At 38.7% G+C, this 22,562-nt stretch overlaps 1 protein-coding gene across 6 annotated transcripts in view; it reads right to left on the bottom strand.

Moving 5' to 3' along the window:
• The window catches only part of dock10 (dedicator of cytokinesis 10), a 156,408-nt gene that overhangs the window by 120,569 nt on the left and 13,277 nt on the right, over positions 1–22,562 (bottom strand). For 2 of the 6 annotated variants that reach the window (XM_031902390.1, XM_031902396.1), the window contains exon 1: positions 5,147–5,509. The exons of 1 other annotated variant lie outside the window; for it this stretch is intronic. In XM_031902390.1, coding sequence (XP_031758250.1) covers positions 5,147–5,308 — 162 coding nt within the window. In that variant the 5' untranslated portion in view covers positions 5,309–5,509. Of the gene's footprint in view, positions 1–5,146; positions 5,511–22,562 lie in introns of those variants that run through there. 3 more of the 6 variants (XM_031902391.1, XM_031902397.1, XM_031902392.1) reach the window with 2 other exon arrangements.

Here is a 22,562-nt window from a genome sequence, read left to right as displayed (position 1 = left end):
ACATTTATGTTTAATCATTTCTTTGCAAATGTTATGCTATGATAGGAATCACAAAAGTATTTTATATTGTATGGGAAATAAAATTGTCTCATTGTTGTAATGGCATTCCCTGCAGACTAGCAGTTAAACTGAAGGCAAATAAATTACATTTCAGAGTTCCTGCATAAGAAATTAAGCAAATTAAATATTTGGGCATGAAATAGGAGTTAATGGTAAATTTAACAAGCCAAAAAGGCGTTCTGTATAACAGTACACTCTTAATGACTTTTCATTTGCTTCAGCTCTGTTACCAGGAGATCTTGGTAAATAGAACAAGCAAAGTTTGGACTTGGCAGGAAAAAACTGTACTTTATGTATAAACGGAAAATTCCCACTTTTTCCATGTGGGTAAGGAAACTCTGGATAAGCAGCTTAAATAGTATTAAACTAAATATGCTCTATTCTTATAATTTTTAGAGAAACCTCTTAAAAAGACTCAGCACCATTCCTAAAGCAATCCAATTATCAAAGCTTACAGGTTTAACAGAACACGAAAACAATAAATTAATTGTTATTAACTGATTGTATGGATAAGTATTTTCTTTAGGTACCATGGATACTTGAGTTGTAAAAGCTGCCTAGATTTGCCTCTGTTCCCTATTTTTGCTCTTTATCTATCCTCATCATCCTCCTATTTCCTCCATGTTCAACTCTCCTTCATCTATCTTGTGAATTCCCATTTAATACAATCTAAATATTAGTTCAATATTTGAAATACCAATTCACCCATATTTTAAACATAGTTTGAAATGACTACAGCCTTCCTTCTTTTGGATGTATGTGTTAATAAATATAGAAATGTATAGAAATAAGTCTGAAATGTCACATTTATTTTGGCTGTACTGCCAGGTGCATCATGTGTTTTTCATAAAATGTGTGAATTGTAATTACAGCGTATCTTCTAAATTTTAAACCATGGCTTGCATTCCTGAGAAAATATGACTGTAGCTAGCTGAAGGGACAGCATCTTTCATTGGTCTTTGAAAACTGGTCAAACATATCACCACAAAAATAAACAGCTCAGTGATCTGTGGATTCCAAGAGATAAACATAACAACAAAAATTAAGTCAGGGTAGGTTGAGTATGTTCACACTGGAAGTAAACACTGGTCTGTGTCATTTTCTTTTTAAACAAGAATAAGACATTTTAATATGATCTGGAGCTAAAGCATGCAATAGTAATTGGCTCAAGTGGTGAAATTCTAACGATATGTAGCTATACGGTTATTCAGATATTTCCTTTGCAATTGGTCTCCTCTATCTCCCCCTAACATCTCCACTCATTCAGATGTCACTGATTTTGACACACTGTTTGTTTGAGATATTACTCATGGAAATATATGGATCATGTACCTTTATCATAATTAGAAAGTGTTAATAAAGTATAAGTGAACATTTCAAACAAGTGAATATAAAATTGAAAATTGATGATAGTGCTATTTTAAGCACTTTTGAAATCTACTTTATTTTTAAGATTCCAAGATATTAAGGGGAATGTGTACTGTTAATATGAATGTATTTTGTTACAACAGCACTATCTGCTGGTCACTTTCAGACCGTGAACTAGTCGAGAAACTTGTCAGAAGAAAGAAAAAGGGCTGGGTGTTGTTCTTCTGGTTCGGAAAAACATTAGAATCCTCAGATAACTTTTTTCACGTCTTTTTTAACCAGAAAAACATCAAGCCAGTCCTCTTTCTTTCTTTTCACAAGTTCCTCAACTAGCTCATGGTCAGAAACTGACTGACAGGTGGTGCTGTTGTAACAAAATTCACTCATATTAACTATACATGTATGCCTTAATATCTTGGGAACGTAAAGAAAATATAAATTGCAAAACTGCCTCATAAAGCACTCTAATCAATTTTAAGATTGAACTCTCATGTTTACCCTTTGATAAGTAAGCCATTAAAAATCCCTTTTAAATGAATTTTCCCCCGGCGACCTATTTAAACTATTTTAAATATGGCCATTATTGTCTAGTACTTGAGTGTCTGACAGCAGTACATTATAAGCACAACAGGAACAAATGTCTGGATAAGTGCAGTTCTTCTCCGGATATGGATTTGCAGTAGTCCATCAGTGCTACTTAGCTGAAACAGAATTTCATAAGGAATATTGGAACATGAAATCTACATCTGCCAATATTTATAGGTGAATAAATGTAGAGGAAATAATCAAAGATATGTGTATAGATGGATAATTCATGGGCCTCTGTGTTTTCCTCACAGCCATGCACCACACAGCATTTCCTGAGGATGGCTTGTGCATATACTGAGAGGTTGGATTTAGCAGTTGTAGGGACCCATAGGGTTAATATGCCCCTATGGCTTTAAACCCTACCATTTCCTTCTTTATGCTGTTACTGGGCAAAGACCCATGTATCTAGTTTACAATTTGCATTATGTGGTTTATTGGTTCATGGGTTGACCACTCCCTTTGCACTCTAATATAGAGTTTAGCAAAGGGATGGATCTTCCTCTTTGGCTGCATCTGTTGACTCAGGTAGAAGTTTCACTGAGCCTGGGATCAACAGGGCCCCAGTAAAGCCAATATACCCTAGGGAAATACTTTACTCTAGAGAAAGTCAGGGAACAAGGACCCCGTGAATGAGGAATAGCTAAATAGAAGAACTCTTAAGAGAACTTTCTAGGAAAGTGAGACACAGAGGCATAGGTAGAAAGAGCAGTTTCTGGCTCCAACCAGGAGGTTAGCTGGAAGTACCCTTCCTTACAGGCATTATTGCCTTAGCCTAGGGCCACAGTTAAGACGCAGGATTCAGGCTAGTGTCTAACCCCTGATCCATAGTCGGCTGTTCTGGATCCTTAACAGCTAAAGGTATACATCCTGAGGACCTGAGATATCTTTCCAGACTGCCCTCCATAGTGGTGCCCTGATGACAGATGCCTTTACCATGCCCAGACTCATTAGAGGTGGGATAAACCAGTGGACATCCTCTCGTTTTATCTTCAGAGTGTTAAACTGCTATTTCCTCTGTGTGAGTATTAGGGGTTACACAGTATAATTATTTAGGAGGAAAAGAGTAAGGTATAATGGCGCTGATTAGACCTCATAAAGAAATAGTTTAATCCAAATAAATGAAAAAAAAAAGTATCAACACATTCTTTGTCTTTTATTTGTACAAACCGGATTCCAAAAAAAGTTGGGACACTAAACAAATTGTGAATAAAAACTGGGATTGGGATTTGTTGACAACATGAAATTCTGAATCAACATATTTTTCCCTTAAAATGAAACATTTTCTCAGTTTAAACTTTTGTTCCGTGATTTATGTTCTATTCTGAATAAAATATTAGAAGTTGGCACCTCCACATCATTGCGTTCAGTTTTTATTCACAATTTGTTTAGTGTCCCAACTTTTTTGGAATCCGGGTTGTAGTTTGAAATGTAAATAAAACATGTGTATAACATTATTGTTTGAGTTTATTGAAATACTACTAAACTTAGTCTATTGTTTTCTGCACATGGAGAGCTGTCACTCCTGGTAATCATATAACTATATTTGTGTTTCTTGTTGTAAAGGTATTAGACCCATTCAACTCAAACAAACTACCACCATGCATTGGGTAACCATCTGTACTTCACTAGATAGACTGTTTAATCCTGTTTCCCATGGCAGATATATTCTTGCCCCTTTTGTACAATTGTTTCCTTCATGGAGACATTATCTTGCATTTAGAGTGTGCAATCCATTCACACTATTTTGGTAATAGTTATACAGTTCGGCTGTATCTGCACTGTACATAATAGTCAGGAGCCAATAATTAATAATTAATATTCTACCTTAAAGACATTAATAAATTATATTTCTGTCTGGTAACTGCAAATGAAAAAAAAACCCATATTTTTTTAGCAGTAACATTGTCTTCTATGAAAGCGATTTTTTTATCCTTCATGTGCAGAAAGCAATGAATGACATTTGACCCCTTTACTGTTTATCACCATATACATAATACGTACTAAGAAGCTTATCTGTTATCTGCTAGGCAAAGTGGGTCCCCATTCAGGAACCTGCATGGCCACCTTAGAGCTACATAGGACCATTTTCTCTATAAACAGTATTAGAGCCTCTAAAACATGCAGTGTTTACAAAATCATTGTTTTTAAATGTATATGAAGTGCTTTATTGAGGGTGTCTGTGTTTACTGGCCCTTTAAATATAATGTGTGGTCATTTGAGGGATGGAGGGCTGCAGCAGAGGCCCATGAAATCCAGCAGTCTGCCCATAGCTGCTTGCTCATTTACAGATTAATGCCTTCATTACTAATGTCTACAGAGCTACAATAATACACATGTAAATCTATGTTGATTGTATATTTATCCACCACATGCACTAGATCTATATTAATAAGATGTTGACAGCATTCTTTTAGGGCAAAATTGCACATACGCACCGTGCTAGGCTACCTGCTAGTAGCTTTTTATAATGCTGATGTGAGGTATAACCCTGATGCCCTGCACTGCCCACTGGCACACAGGGCATTAATGCAAACAAGGCAGGCATACAGATTTCCAACTTTGCATTTCAACAACAAAAGAGATTTTCCTTCATTCACAAATCAACCTTCATTATGGAAAGCTTTTTCAGCTAAATACTATCCCAAATAAACATATGAGAAGAGGTAGTCTATTCCAGAAAGTCAGTGAGCAGAATGCAACCACAAAGGCATACTGTAATATGCCAACAGGTCCCATAAATGTATAATCTATACACAGCACAGACAGGCATAAATAACCAGCTCTAGGAATAACAGTTTATTTCCAGCAAATTTATAAAGGAATTCCTTACAGATGCAGATATGGGTTCCGGAGCCCCAGTCTCAACTGTCACTGATTAAACAAGGCTCTTCCTAATTGTTGCAGCGGGAACAAGGGAAATGTATGCCAGTGCTATATCATTCGTTGGAAGGCAGTGTGTTACATAATGTGCTGACAGTGTTAGTTTGGAAACATTACATTTACATAAGCAACAGAATAAGCATCAACCGCCAGCTGGAGTTAGGTCTGTACATACAATATAAATCACAGAGGATCTCTATAAAATAATCCTATTGCTACCAGAACAATCTAGTAAAGGCATATACTCTACCATGATGATCAGAGTTCTCGGTCTGCTTATTTCATCCACATCATCCTCGAGCACGATTTCATGTGACAAATCCTCTTGTCGCCTGCTGCAAATGTGGGGACAGCTCCTCTGTACCACAGAACGAAAGGCTTGGAGCAGAACAATGCTGGCAGCACAGCCCATATCTGCATCCTGAAGCCTACAGAATAACTTCTATGTGGATGCTGCTATGTTTGTAAAACAGTGGTTCCTTGTCCCTGGAAGCAGCCTACACTGCAGCTGTAGCCAGCCAGCTCTCCAATCAGTTTCTGCTGCCCGGATCATCTGATCAGAACTAAATAGCTTGGATGCAGCTATAGGAAAAGACTTCATCTACTGTAACTGAACACTTGCAAAGACATTAAGGCAAAGAACCGTCTCCAAATAATTCTGGATCCGGGAGAAGCTCATGGTTTTCTGTGTTTTTTTTTCTATTCTACACTATAAAAAAGAGCTGTAGTTCCAGTTATTTTATTGAAATCATCTGTTCAAATCATGCATTTTTTTTAGCAAAAATATGGTCTCGAAAATCTGATTGTAGTAGGAGCAATATGATTCAAAATATAAAGGCCAGTTATTAAAAAAAAAGCTACTGACTGATTCTTGCTATTTCTTATATTTTAATTGCACACTGAATTCTCAGACTCAATTATTGACAGGATACAGTGCAAAAAATGTAATCTAGCTTTCTGCCTTGAATGCAGTGCCACAGCGGGGGGCACCTGTGCCTCTGTAACTGTTATGCCCACCCACCAGGAAAAGAAAAAGCAGCTGCACAGGACATTTTACAATTGCACTGAGAAATAGACAAAGACTTCTCTGCAGATTTATAACTTAACTGAAGTAAATAAGGAGGAATCACTGAACCTGACAGCAAATTGCACACTGAGGCCACTTGTGCCTGCCATATATTGAGTTCATATTACTATAACAGACCATAAGCATCCACTTGCATGCCCCATGCACACCCCCTTTCTTGCACTGTCGTTCATTTAAACGCATATCATTCACAAGCACGTAGAAGCAAATTCAAGTGTAAAGATCTAGAGCGCTGTATATAATTCCAGCTCAATAATCCTCGCAATTATTCAGCAGCTGAAGAAAGACAGTGAAAAATCAACTCTGTGTTCCATAGACCAGATGGCACACATGTTGGATTCTTGGTAATGTATTTTCGCCAGTACAGAATGCCAGAGTCTGCCGAATACTGTCTCTGCCTATAAGAACTGAGCAACCATCTGTCACTGTACTGTCCTATATACACTTTTTCGGACTAAAATTGGACCACACAGGACCTATCAGGTGCACCATTAACAAAATGGAAGAACACCATAAGAAATACAAGACACCATACCAGCCCTGAGCAGTATTAAACAGCAGATGGGGGGGTATATGACGAAACAAGAGACAGAGCATGCACCCCATTATACTTTTGAGAGTATTGATAATAGCAAATAAGTTTTCAGCTTAATATCATCTTAAATGCCATTTGACCTTGGCCACAGCATTTACTGCTTGAAAACGCTACAGAAGATGGTTTTTAAAACACCAGCAAGTAAAGTATATGTGCCCAAGCTGATTTATACACAAAGTGATGCCATGATCAGCAAAACATTGTTTCCTTTAGCACCAAGATTTAATGTCTTGATACTGTTTCTAGGCTCTGGTGTATCAGTGACTGTAACACACCGCCATATACAGCAATGTAAGAAAGGTAAGATGGATCCAATATTATTGACTGAAAACAATACAAGTTTAGGACAGATCATTACAGTGTTTCATATGTCTGTGCAAATGGAAATATAATAGAAATACGATTTGTTATTGGACTGAATATTTCTGAGTAAGCAACAAAGCAGATCAGTGCTGGAATTCCCACTGTCAGTAGCCTTGCAGAATAGTCTTACACTTCAGTATATTTCCATCCTGGTCCTAATACCTACTGCATGATGGGTATTCCTTACAGGTCATTTTGCACCTCATCCTACTGCACCTAGTTTCTTTTATTTAAAACGTGGTGAGGTCACATTCTGCAATGTAGGTAAGTCAATAACAACAAAATTACTTGTAAGCTTGTAAGCAGTGCAGTGAACAGGAAGGATCAGTTTGAGTCCTTTCCTTATGTTTCCTAACTATGTACATTCAACTGTTTAGACAGATTCATACCACCAATGCACTTCACCACATATTTTGTTTGTTATAACAATGTCTAGGCCACTGGAGTTTTATTTCAGTGAGTCTCTGTGTATAAATGTTTGCTTACATACACCATATGACTGTATATATTTGACCTGCCATAACAGTCATCATTCAGGGCTCTTTGCCCCCTTTTTAGCACCTTGCTTTGTAAATGAGGCTCCAATAGGCTCCTTACTAGCTGGTGTTCCAGATGACGTAAATAAAAAAAAAAAACTACCTATGTAGCAATTATGTGAATACAATTAACAGCAATGACACTGGAATTCTTGGAAAAACCACTGCATTGTGGATAAAAAAAGCTCAAATTCAAATCTTGCACTTTGCAAATTGCATTGCACTTATAATTGAGCTCCTATTAACCACAGATGTATTTTTTTAATTTCTCTTTATGAGTTTTATAGGACAAAACAAAGCTGTAAGGTAGCATTTCCAGAACAGAAAATTTATCCACAGTCAGATTTTAATAAAACAGATAAGGAATATGTGGACACCCAACTCAGGTACCAAAAGTAAGCATAAGGAAGGGAAATGCTGAAACAGTATGTGACATTAAAAATGGATGGTTTACCCTGTGGGACCCAGAGGTGTGTTTATCACTTGAGGATGTAACAGCATGCATTTTCAGCCAATAATCACATCCAAAAAAATGCCACTGTGACATCATTTCTGAAATGTTGCAGTTACAAATGGCATATGAGACACTAAAGACACATGTCTGGAAGAAGTACAAAATGAGAGGGAAAAAAATACTCTATAAGGGGTAGATTTATCAAAAGTGTGAAATTAGAAAAATTCCCTCACTTTTTTCCTGTATGGGAAAGTTAGTGTTCACCATTTGATAAATATGCCTCTAAAGATCCCATAGGAATGATTTCAATTGAAAAACACCAATTCTTGCCACTATTTCACCAGTCAATTAATGCTAGGATTACATCACATGTTTTATAATTTTTAAAATATACATTAAATAAATTGATAAACATAAAAATATTTGCATGAAGTATCACATAAGCCAGATGTTGTGCTCTATCACTGCTGACTTTTTCTGGATGTCTACAGCCTACACTGCCCAGGATTCTCAGAGCCGCATTATAATGACAGCATTACACTACAACTATTAATGCTGTTTGTTGTCTCCCTCAACAGTGCAATGTAATTGTTATCATTAGAATGCACTGTTTGAAAATACTCTATGCCACAATGTATATAGTCATTCTCCTGTTTAGCTATAAAAAGGTTTGCCTATATAAGAGCAAATTTCGTTTCCATAGTTCCACAATAAACATCCTATAGATGTTTGTAGATAAAATTGTTCCTCAACGGGAAATAAAATTAAAGTAATTGTACGGTGAAATTAAATAAGTACCCTTTAGAATGTAATCAATCTGTTCTTTGGGTATTCTCCCTTCTCTAGTTAGAACATTCCACAAAGGGGTATCATGAGAAAGTGTAGAGTGACAAAATTTCACACCAGTTTCAAGCCATTCATGAACATTCCATGTGTTGATGAGGTCTGCTGATTCTTTTAGATATAACTTCTGAGTGACTTCCAATGGCTATAGTAAGTAATTCTTATATTGCACTTATAATGTTATACTAAGACTAAAAGAGTATGCACTCCTAACACACTAAACCAAGAAACTAAACCGATGTTTAACAAAACAAAATAAAATCTAGCTGACACTGTGTAGTAAAACATAGCCTGCATATGCCTGGATATTGTTTGAGAGTGCCAAAGATCTAAAATGGCATTTAGAGAGCTTTATATTTCACCACAGAAAAAAATCAGTTAGGCAGTGGGATATCCTGAATCATTCTGAAAAGTATTCTGGATATTCACCCTGAACACTAAGGGGACCATTTTCTAATAGTCAGATTTTTTTTTTCTGGTTTGGATTTTTTTGGCACTTAATGTCACATCTTTTCCAAGATTTACTATGCAAAAAAACTGAGACAAATCTGAATTCCAAAAATACTCTAAAACCTGTTGAGATCATGTAGAAGTCAATGTCAGATATCCCTTCCCTTCCCCTGAAGATATATAAAAGTGCTGCTTTTCGGGCTTCTGCGACTTTTCCACATCTTTTTTCCACACGTGCTGCTTCAGTTCAGATTTTTTTTATAAATGTCTGACATTTGTGAAAATGAGTTTATTCAAAATTCACAATAAAAAAGTGAGAAAAATTTGAGCTGAGCCTCTAAGCTACTGATTCTGAATTTACATAGTTAAATAAGGTTGAAAAAAGACCAGAGTTGATCAAGTTCAACCTTTCCAAGTGAACCCAACACACACAAACCTATACTGACCTATCTATACACTCACATACATAAATTATATATACCAACATCATAGATAGGGGCCCATTCAGTAAATCACACATTTTGGGTGGTTAAAAGCATGATTGGAAAAAATTCTGAGTAACCAAGATAATTTCTGATGTTTGAAAATTCTTTTTCCAGTCGTACGAAAATATTGTGGTGGCGATCTGAAAGTCACAAAATTTTCAGATCTGAACAATCATAAACAGCGCGAAAACCTTTCTGGCTTTGAAACTTCAATGCATGATTTTGGAAGCCTTCCATAGGACTCAATGGCACTCAGATCCAACCTGGCCAAAAGATAGTCATGATACCGAAGCTTGAATTAATTCCAAAATGGTTGTAGTCTTTGAGAAAAGTATGACTTTTTCGTGAAACTTAACGAAAACCAACAAATTTTAACGGTCATTATGAAAAGTTCTATAAATTCAAAAAAATTGTGCTTTCATGAATGGGCCCCTTACTGTACATTTTAGTATTACAGTAGCCTTGGATACTATGCTTGTTCAAGAAATCATCCAGGCCCATCTTAAAGACATTAATAGACATCTGCCATCACAACTTCACTTGGAAAGGCATTCCCCAACCTCACTGCCCTCACCGTGAAAAACCGCCAAAATTCCGTTACTTTATTCTAAAGGGGTGGCCTCTGGTGTGCTGAATGTTTTTATGGAAAAAAATAAAGACCCCTAGCTGCCTATAATACCCTCGAATGTACTTTTACAGAAAAATCATGTCCCCTCGCAAGCGCCTTCTTTTCAGAGAAAACAACCCCAAACTTGACAGTCTAACCTCATAGTTTAAATTTTCCATCCCCAGTTTAGTTCTTAAAGGACAAGGAAAGTCAAAATCTATTAGGCACACTATTAAATAGTACTACTATTGCTGTGTAAAAACACTATATTTCTGGCTTGCCTAATGAAAGATTTACAGAGATACACATACTAGAGCCTACATAGTTGTTTCAGTGAACGGCGCCGTCATCTTGTCCAGCATGTCACAGAGTGCCCCCCCTACCCCACAGCCTGTCACAGAGTGTCCTCCGCCACCCCCCCCGTTTACCGCTCACCTGCCACAACCCGCCCCCCCCCCACAGCATGTCACAGATCATCCTGCAGCACCCCCTACCTCCCCCCCCCGTCGGCGCTCGCCGGCAACTCGTATCTGCCCTACTACTGCCATATCTGCCGGCTACTCGTATCTGTCACTTAACCACCCCCCTTCCCCGCCGCTCCCGCTCCTGACGTGATGTTCCCTGCTCCTGCCATGCTGACACAAACCCCCCCCTGCTCCTGCCATGCTGACACAAACCCCCCCCGCTCCTGCCATGCTGACACAAACCCCCCCGCTCCTGCCATGCTGCCACAAACTCCTCCCCGCTCCTGCTACAAACCCTCCGCTGCTCCCCACACTTGCATGTCACAGAGTTCTCGTCGCTATGTCGCCTGCTGTGTACGCATGCGCCGCCTACAGTAACAGGTCGCTAAGTCTGGGAAGGAGCGATGCATTATGGGAATCTTCTCTACACTGCTCAGCGTTTTTTTTTCCTGTTTGGCTTCTGATCTTCTGCCCTTAAGTATGGGGAGACTTAAGGGCACTATTGAGGGAACTGAAGGTATGCCTGAAGCTTGAGATTAACTCTTTATTAGCCTTTCCTTCTCCTTTAAGGACTGGAGCCCAAAACTGCACTGCATACTCAAGGTGAGGCCTTACCAGGGACCTATAAAGAGGCAAAATTATGTTCTCATCCCTTGAGTCAATGCCCTTTTTTATGCAAGACAGCACTTTATTTGCTTTAGTAGCCACAGAATGACACTGCCTGGAATTAGACATCTTGTTATCTACAAGAATCCTCAAATCCCTTTCAATTAACAATACCCACAACACACTACCATTTAGTGTATAACTTGCATTTATATTATTTCTACCAAAGTGCATATCTTTGTACTTTTCAGCATTGAACCTTATTTTCCATTTTGCTGCCCAGTTTTCCAAATTCGTCAAATCGCTCTGCAAAGTGGCAGCATCCTGCATGGATTTATAGCATACCTCCCAACATTTCATTGAGAGAAAGAGGGACAAAAATATGTGATGCGGGTAGTGCGGCAAAATTTTTTTGGCCATGCCTGCTTTGTGATCACGCCCCCACATGCCACACCCACCTTACATGCCCCAGATGTGCCAGTATAATCACTAAGTAAAAAGAATAAAGGACATATTAACTTCAAAGGTGCCAGTATGACTACATTAAATTGATAAAGGGCATATTAACCCCAGACATCCCAGTAAAATTACTAAATGAAACTGATAAAGGGCATATCAACTGTAGACATCCCAACAGTTCTGTGCATTTGCCACTTATAAACAGGGCCAATTCCAGTGGTACATAAATGTTAAATGTTATTTCCTTCTATTCTTAATCAGTTAAAGCAAAACAATATTAATATACCACTAGAATTTCTAGCCATATTAACAAGGCCAGCCTAAGGTTCCCAAACTTATAAGGGCCCCTTTTAAATGTCTGCTATATTTTATGAATGAGCGATACCTCTGTCTTCTATTCTCCTGCATGCTGTGCTCTGCCAGAGATTCCCAGTAGTGAGACATATATGTTAGGGGAGGACAAGGTAAAACTGTCCAGCACACAAATAAAGACAGCAGCCTCTTCTGCCTGATAAAAAAGCGCACCCTCAGCCCCTGACCCAGTGAGCAGGAGCAAGGAGAGGAATGCACGCCAATGCCGATGGTTGACCCTTGCCTGTCACAAATGCTCCTCCCAGGACAATTAAACATCAAGGTGTGAGCTTGAGCGTAGCAGGGGAGATTCAAGAGTTAAGGGGGGGGGGATTTTTTTCCGGAGCAGACCAGGCACAGCAATCAATTAAATGGCAATGCTGATAAGCGGGACATCTAACAATGAATCCAGGACAGCGGGCAGTACTATAAATATCGGGACTGTCCCGCTAAAAGCGGGACAATTAGGAGGTATGCTTATAGTTTTGCACAATTTAGTATCATCAGCAAAAATACAAATAATACTTTCTATGCCCACCTCCAGGTCATTAATAAACAAGTTAAAAAGCAAAGGACCATGACCGACCCCTGCGGTACTCCACTAACCACACTGGCCCAATTAGAAAATGTTCCATTTACCACCACTCTTTATAATCTATCCTTCAGCCAGTTCTCTATCCAAGTACAAATATTATGTTCTAGGCCAATATTCCAGCATCGAGGTTCTTGCTCACCTCCTCATAAAAGGCAGTTAAATTAGTCTGGCAAGATCTGTTAAAGCCATAAAACTTATAGTATTGTGATTTGCAATGTATTCAAGTACCCTATTCCTTATTACCCCTTCCAAAAGCTTTCCTACTACTGATGTCAGACTAACAGGCCTACAAGCTGAGAATGGGAATTTGACGTGCCCTGCTACTACTAATTGGCTCTGGCTTTTTAGGTTTGTTAATGTTTTATGTATAAAAACTTCTTTAACATTCGTTTCTATTTTCTCGCCAAGTGTCCTTTGTTTGGACTATAAATTAATTAATATAAATAGTCTGCTATTTACACTCAAATAAAAAAAATATGATAAATGTATGTATGTATATATATATATATATATATATTGTGTGAACTTTCTATATTAATATTTATAAAGATTTTTCAGTGTGTGAAATATACCTTAGTGGTTATTGCCGTGCACCCACTCATTATGTGCTTCAAGAAAGATACCTCTGACGTTGAGAGCTGACCCAGACAGCAATGGAAAAGTTAAGGTCATTGGTTATTTTATTACATGAAATGAACTGTGCACAGAGGAGTCTCATGCACTTAGTGGTTAATGCACCTTCCAGGCTTTGCGGTCATTCAGCTAGCAGCTACAGTTGATTCTGATTTTAGAGGAGCATACAAATCAAATAATATAACGTAAGATAAAAAGTCTACGTAATTCAGCTAAATATACTTTAAAAATGTATGTGAGTTTGAAAATGTATGTAACAAGTGATGGTAAAAGGAATTCCATAAAAGTATTTTAATGTAATATTTTCCATTGCCACACCAACTGCATTACCGTATTAAATCACAATAATTGGATTCTCAGCTCTTCATCCACAGCTGCATTGCACTGTAGAGATATATCCCAGCTTGATATTAATAAATACACTCTGTCTAATAACATTTGTGCTCTCATTGTCAGACAGAATCGTGCAGAGAAAGACAGGCAGTGTTACATAATGAAGCCAACCCCTTGAAATTACTCACATACATAGTCTAACATTATAATGTGTGCGCCAAGGAGAAATTTAATTTCCCAGCTCTGCATAAGTCCCAAATAAGGGGTAATAGTATTTTGAATGTTAAAATTCAGAAGGTGCTAAGTTGTAAAGAGCAATTAATACCAATAAGGGTTGTTTTTTAGGCAGGGCAGTGTCAGAGGAAACAATGTAGAGAGAAGTACAAAAGAAAATTTGCTATTGTGTAATATTTATGTGTAAATATATATATACTTTGAGAAAGGCTGAGGTTCCAGCCTAAACGTTAGGTTTTTGTTTGAATAAACTACTCTATTTTTCTACACTAAGCCCTGTGAGTGCGGCATTCTTCCATTTTTGCTCTCTAAACTACAGCTCTAATACTGCACCCAGGCGATCTGTGATTCCATCAGACGTGAGTGCCTGTTGCTTGGACTTCTAAATATATATATATATGTATATCCAAAAAAGACCAGCAACATCAAGTTATATTCCAAAAAGATCAATCGCGTTGGCGCAGCGTACATACAATGTTATGTTGTTTTTAATCTTATATTGATATAAGTTTAACTGTATTTATTCACCTTTTTGGGTATACACTATGCAAGCATGACACTGTAGTGTGTATATTTTTAACATGATGTATTGTACTGTTTCACAGATTTTTAATGATTGCTTTGCCGAATCACTTCACTGAACATTAATGATTATTTTAAAGGGGTATTAATTTAAATAGCACCAGATCTGCACTTGTGATATTTTAATGATAATTTATGGCACTGATCACTTTACAGCATTTGCTGCACACTTTACTGAAATGGTCACTTCATGGCATGTGATGCTTTAATGATAATTTATAGCACAGATTTGCTGCAAACTTTACTGCAATGGTCACTTTATGGCATGTGATGCTCTAATAATAATTTATGGCACAGATCACTTTGCAGCATTAGTTACATGCTTTACTGCAACAGTCACTTTATGGCATGTGTGCACTGATGTCACTTCCTATTTGTTTGTTTACTATGGATAAATTAAACATGGGGTTGGTTAACATGGTTGCCTTGAGAAAGGTCTCGATGGGGACCGAAACGTAACGTTGGCTTCTCATGCGTTTTTAATACACGATTGATCTTTTTGGAATATAACTCGATGTTGCTGGTCTTTTTTGGATATTTAAATCATTTACCCTGCACCCGAGGTAAGAGCTGAAGCAGAGTGCCACCCTGGGTTTGCACACACCACCAAAACAAAAGATGCCTGTGTGCCGTGTCAGGTAGCCACCATGTAAAGAAACAAAGGACTCAGCAAAAAAATTCTTTAATGTGCAATATTTATATATATATTGTTTTTTTCCTAGTGTTATCAACCAAAAACATTCATTCAGGGAAATGCCAGTATGTATGTTTTCATTCATACAGTAGTAGTAGCTGAAGGGCCACATATATATATGATATATATGATATATAAATATATATTCGCTTCATTACATTGGCATTGCAACCCCCTGTGACCAGTACAGCAGGCCTTCTGTCTGTGCCAGTGGGCCCCAGATATTGCCTGACCTAACTGAAAAGGGTGGGGGCCAAAATGGCACCTGATAAACAAGAAAAAAAGCATTGCTCTAGGATCCTCTACGGAAATCATGGCTCCCCTCTGTTGGCAGCCCTGTGTAAAATGCAGCTGAGACTGTATTTTAATGTACATTAAAAAAAACTCTGCACAGAAAGCTTTGCTAATTCATTTCTACGCTCTGCTATAAATCTTCGGAAAAGTATCTTTTCCAGCACACAGAAGACTGTAAAAGTGCCAGCAGCTCAGCAGGGCACTTGGGGGCAGCATCTATCATATTTTATACTGCCAGAGTATATAAGGGTTAACTTTAACTATATCTGCACCTGTTATTTTATAGTGAGTTCTGTGTTTAGATTCCTACCCCACTGTAACTGATGCTTGGCCAGTTCCCCAGTTATTTTTTGGCAGCAACATTGTAGTGCACTTAGACATGATGAGCTTACTGCCCACTGCTTCGTGCCAGGGGATCACTTCATGGAGGTACGTACAATAGCTATTCACATTAGCCCCCAGTGCCAAATTTAGCCAGCTTGCCCTGTAAAGGGAGAAGGATTTTCATAGTGTTCTTATTGACAGCAACTCCTTACAGGCCCTGGTCCATTTGCCTACTAGGGCTGCCACCTTTTCTGGAAAAAAACACTAGCTCTTTCATTATTGTTTGTCTTTCTTGCCTAATAATAATATTGGCACCAAGTATCATTTGTATTAGGTACGATGGTATAATACCAACTGGCTTGCTTCTCTCCAACTTCCAGTTCATGCTCTGTTGGATGATTATCAGCATTCCTGTGTGGTCAAATCAGTATTAGGCACACCACGCTTGAGTTATTTGACATAAGCAGGCCAATACAAATCCCTCTGTTCCTGGAAATGAAAAAGGGTCTAGTTTTTAAATCTGACCAAGAATTTGAAAGAAAATACATCACTTAAAGGACAATGAAAGGTTAATAAAAATTAAAAGTAAGTCTAAAGGCATTCTTTTTAAGTACTTACTGCATATCTAAATTCCCAGATCCCTGCTTGCTTCTCTGAGATATGGTGCTGGCAGCCTACAGCAGTGTGAAGACTACAGTGACATCACTTAAATCTCTCTCCTCTTCCTGTAGGTGCCAGCGGCAGCCTTCCTATTCTCTGAGCATGTGTGTAACTTGATCCTGTCTGCTGTTCTGAGCTACACATGCCCACCAGCCAATCAGAAGCGGATCTGGCAGAGGGGAGGGGGGGGGAGGGAATGAAACACATGTGCAGTATGAAGCAAGGAGGGAAAGGAAGGGAGAATACCTTTTTAGAGATGGCTGCCTGTTCTAGAAAATGTGAAGTAAGTGTGACTGAGTAAATATTTGATTAGGTGAGCCAAAAGTGTGGTGTTTTTACTAAACAATAGGAGGACTATTGGGCAGTATGCTTTTTAAAATTTGACTTGCATTCTCCTTTAAGTTTAGACTATAGTTATTTGCTTTTAACACAATATTATATTCCATGACATTAAAGGAAAGGTAAAAACTAAGTAAGCTTTATCAGAAAGGTCTATGTAAATACAGCCATAAGTACTTACAGTAATGCTGCACTGAGTTCTCTATCAAAAGAAACACAGGATTTCTTGTATAATTTTTTGTAAACATGATGTTCCAGTGTCTGACTTCAATCCACACTCACCAGCACACCCTGGCCTTTCCACTCTGTTCCACCTGGTGCACAGTATTTAGAGAGACGTCGGCACTCTCCACCATGTCTGACGAAGGGGCGTGCCCCCGAAAAGTTACATGGTTTGCTACTATTAAAATCAGCAGGGTTTATCCCGCTAAAACAAATCCCGTTGTGCCGGTATTTTGTGCTATTTGGACCAGTGTCTGACTTCCTCTCTCAAAAACATCCTTAATTCCAGAGACTGTGCAGTTCTCTCCTCTCTCCCCTCTCCTGCTCCCCCTCCCACCAGAATGCTAAGAACTCCCTCCCCCCTCCCTTAGGAATGTGTGCTCTGAGCTATAACGGCTAGACTGCAGGAATGAAACTACTTAAAATGGCAGCTGCTATCTTAAGCAAACGGAGAAAGCTTCTAAAGCTGTTAACTCAGGTATGGTAATGGATTCTGCAGAATAAATATATTTTGTTCTAGGTGGCACTAATGTGGCAAATCTATTGGCAGTAAAATGCCAAAATGACTTTACCTTTCCTTTAAGCATTGTCAGATCACTGACAATTCTGCTGGTACATTTGGTGGGGCCGCAGTCTGAGCCAAGAAATCATGCAGGAAGTTGTAAGGAAGATGCAGCTCCGTCATTTCCTGTTGGCCAACCAGTCACATACACTGGTACGACATACACACTGGAGACCAATGTAATGCTTGCTGGGTAGACACCAGATTTGTGATCCGCTTCTGGACCATGAATTTATACCTGCTTGGACCACTACCCAATATACACAGCAAGTTACTTTTTTGCAACGTAATTACCTGCTGACCCCCATAAACTACATGTGACAAGGTGAAAGATCAGAAATCCCTTGTTCCAACACCCAAGAGCAAAGGAAATTAGCAAGTGAGGCAGAAAAGCCCATTTTAAAGCCTGGCCCCTGACTGACAGACATTGACCTGTAACTAGAGCTGGGCGGTATGACCAAAAATTTATATCACGGTATTTTTCAAAATTATATCGGTATCACAGTATTTGACGGTATATAAATAAAAAATAAATATTGGTGGCCCCCCACCCCCCCCCCAACAACCCCAACAACAACCCCAGCCCCCCCCCCCAACAACCCCAACCCCAGCCCGAGCCCCCCCAACCCCAGCCACAACCCCCCCAACCCCAGCCACAACCCCCCCAGCCAGCCCCCCCAGCCACAACCCCCCCAGCCCCCACAACCCCCCCAACCCCCCCAACCACAACCCCCCCAACCCCCCAACCACAACCCCCCCAACCCCAGCCACAACCCCCCAGCAGAACTTACCCAACTTGTGGTTCCTCCAGCTCCAGCGATGCGTCCTAGCGACGTCGCGTGCGCGCTGACGTCACATGCGCGCCGACGTCACGTACGCACGGGCGCAACCCGGATGTGATTGGAGAAAAACAGCAGGAGGCGCGCATACCGGTATAGCGGTATGTTTAAAACTCATACCGTTTTTTTTTTAAAAACCGGTATACCGGTTAAACCGGTATACCGCCCAGCACTACCTGTAACTATACCATAATCTGCAATTCCTACGCACAAACTACCTACAACATTACAGGTACAGGGCTTACTCACATAAAAACACACACATACCAATATCCATTTAGTACAATGGATCCTAGCTGCCCAACGTTTCCCCTAGAAGTCTAATCTCGAGTTTCAATAAGATTTGCTCCTCCTTGCAATGTTTCAGATAATTTGCTTCAAAAGAAAAATATATTGATATGTATTGATTGTAATAAAGAAGACCTTTTCCCATACACTTCATATTCTTTGTACTAAAGTTTGTATTAATGAAATTAGATCTCTGTTAGGTGGTTATTCAAAATTCTAATAAAGCCTGCTGAAAATGAAACTGCATGATAAAATCTAGATTCCCACCTATTTCAGCAGCACTAATGAGACTAAAACTCTGCAGATCTGGAGCAATTTACCGCTTACAGCTTCTATTTCACTGGCTGATAGATGAAACCCTTTGCTAGCCTTTAGAACATTAAGAGCTGGCACTGCAGAATACATTGATGTGAATGCCAAGATAGTCAAAGAGTGAGGTAATGTGATTCGCAGCCTCTGTAGGGGGATAGCTCTGATTATATTCTTCTCTCATTATCCCCAAGTTTACCTCTGGGAAGAAAAATTATAAAATGACACTTTCATAGTTTTGGATCATGTATCTGCACTGTAATCATAATTTTTCCATGTTGCCTAAAAGTTGCACTTTCAAAAGGAGAATTCTAGGCAGTTCTATATTCACAACTCACTAGCGGAAGGGAAATATCCCTGAAGCATCAGTTGTTCCTTAATATTATATCCGGCCCTCACAATAGTTGTTTGGCTTTCAAAAGCACATGCCACAATATACAAGGGGGAGTATTTATCAAAGAGGGGCATTTAACTGCCGCTGCTCTCAATTCAACTTTGGAGATGATGATCATGTAACAAAATAGTTGTTAATTTCTTATGGGTAAAGCCATTGTTATTCTAAAACCGAGCACATTGACCCACAGCAATTCTGCAATAAAGGAAGGCAACTGGGGTCATTTACTATTTGCAAAACGGGCAAAAGTGAAAGAGCACTAGGGGGTGCAATTTGTGTGAATGATGCACAAGTCAAGGTATGGGTAGGGAAACTTCACACATTGGCAGTGCACTCCAGGTCAGCATAAAAAGCCACAACAGTTGGTATTAAAATCGATCAACCTTTATTTGCACATCTAAAAAACACAGCTTGAGGTCTTACGCGTTTTGTGACAGCGCACTTCCTCAGAGACCTAGGTCTCATAAAACACCTGTATCAGTTTTACCTGAACTCCCGTTCCCTTATGTTTGTTGCCCCCACCATTTTCTTTCATGTTGGTCAATATCACTCAATTTAGTGTCATCTGGCTGCATTTTAGTTGTGCAACCCACTGTATACCCACAGTGCATTTGAATGCTGTGCAGTATGAACCTAAAGAGATCATTCATATTAAATATCCTCACTATTACCACACATTATTAACAGGCTGTTGATTGTATAAACCACTAAAAAACCTGAAATGTTGTATATGTTCATAATAACAGACTTGTAACAATATCTCAGCATAACAACAAACTTTAAGATAGGTTAAACTATTAGTTTATTGTACCAGCAAAAAGGGGCACAGAGCTACTAATCCTTGCTGTTTTAATGCCAAGATCTAAACAGAGTCATTCATATATATTATAATTAAGTTATTTAGTGTATAGGTCTTTTTATGCCAGCTGGGTCCTAAAACATCTGAGATCAGGACTGATTTACCACGAATTTCATTAATGCCAGGGCCACCTACAAAATGTGGTTAGTGGTTGGAATTACTTATTCATAAATTTCATTCCAGGAAATGTTTGCCATTTTCAGACATTTGCATCTCTACAGTAATATTCTTTTTGAAGTATAGCTTACCACACATCACTAATGTGCCAGGGTTGGCTGTTGCTCTCAGAATTTTAGAGTTTTCTAAATTTTAGTTTATAAAGAACATGGAGTAAAGAGATTGTATATGTGTCTGTTTTAATCATCTATTTTTTTATTCTTGGCATTATTTTACTTTTACCATTTACTCGTCTATCACTTAACAGTCTGGTACTAAATAAGCAGTATAAGCAGTTCTAGATGGCATGGGATTCAATACAAAAGGGATAACAAATAAACCACAAAAATGTAATCTGTCAATGCTATCTCAAATGACTTGAGATATATGTAGGAATGAACTCTTTCAAAGATGTAGAAATCTGGTTTCTATACAGATTTATTATGCAATGCAATGAGTAGAAAAAAAACAAGAAATATACAAATAATGACTTTTTGTAGATGAACTGAGTTTTGCTTTCAGAACAACTTTCATGATGGAAATGCAACATTCCTCTTAGTGAGATGTAGGAGGTGAAAATCTATTTCTGACTCTACATCCAGAGGAACCATCAATATTATTTACACAGCTTCCTTATTTGCTAATCTTGCCCATTTAGAGACTGCTGCATCACAGTCCAGACACCAAAAACTCTACTTCTTTCACAGTTTGTTATATCTTTCATATGAGTTTGGAAACTCTCATACTAAACAGGGTATTTTATAATAGCAGCATACCAATGCTGCAGACTTACATGAAGCAGCTGAAACAACACAACCCATTCATTTACTTCACTGTGTTTTTCTGGGCTGGCACTAAGTTCTGCTCCATCTGTATTGGAATTTAGTAGTGCAATTTATTGGAAACATGCAGAATCCTTTTGAAATGGGATATAGTTGAAAATACAAGTGATTTCAGTTCTTTATTTGAAGATTTAATTTCTTTGTCCAACCCTTGTTGTGCTGTCCCGAAGGGTAACATGTGAAAAATAATTAGGAGTACACCAAAAACATCATGTTTGGATTAGTTCTTGGTGAAAAACTTAAAACACAAACATGACCTATAACCCCTCTCCCATAGCCAGGGTGACTATAGGCACAGAGAAAGTATGAACCCTACATGCATGAACTCAACTAACAATGACCACTTTTAACCATTCACGCAAGTTAGGGAGCAGTAGAGGCTGCAGTCTGCAATGGGGCCCTATCTATGGTAGGCAGTAAGCTCAGGACTCGCCTGCATCCTCTGACAGTGTGGTCTGAACAGCCAGACTGGGGGAAAAGTGCTGTCATGAAAGACGCCTATAGTGTTGCTCTCTGAGCCTAGGAAGTCTCTTTGGCTATGTTTTCACATAGCATTAAAAATGTTGATTTCAAATGATCTCTTTTCATAATGTAAATCCAGGCTAGGAAGATAGGCTACTCTGCAGCTTTACTGCCCCCTGCTGGCTGATCCCATCTCTGATCCGTGCTGTTTGTGCCACTGCAACTTCATTCAGTGACTACTGTAACAATCATAAATAATTCACTGAACACATCATCATTACTGGCTGGTAGTAAACAGATTCATCAGTCTCAGACATTTATTCTTCTAATGCAGATAAATTTGGGGTCTAAAACACAAACAACATTTCAGATGCAACATTAGATTGTTTCAAGGTAATTGTCTTCTTGTCTATATACTGAGTGAGGCCTGAGGTTGTATGGATTGCAGACTTTTGTGCATAGAAAATGAAAGGCTTAGGTTTTGGTATAAGATAGTAAGATAGTAGAAATTAGTAATCAGCACCTCAGATCCATATCATCAATTGCTAAGTACACGAAAGACATAAAAACATGAATTGCAAAATTATTCAAAGGGGGTTTTGAGGAGGAGCTGCCTTAGGCTGTACCAGTTTGTTCCCTCTACTTTCTAGAGTCCAAGCTCAGTCCCAAACCCACCCCATATGTACACAGCCGCTGTTATTTTCCACATCTGCTTCATCTAATAGAGCATTCTTGGAGAGATCTA

Source organism: Xenopus tropicalis, chromosome 5, assembly GCF_000004195.4.
Source record: "Xenopus tropicalis strain Nigerian chromosome 5, UCB_Xtro_10.0, whole genome shotgun sequence".
Taxonomy (NCBI): Eukaryota; Metazoa; Chordata; class Amphibia; order Anura; family Pipidae; genus Xenopus; species Xenopus tropicalis.
Note: the sequence above shows the minus strand (reverse complement) of the source record. Positions and strands in the feature narration are given on the sequence as shown.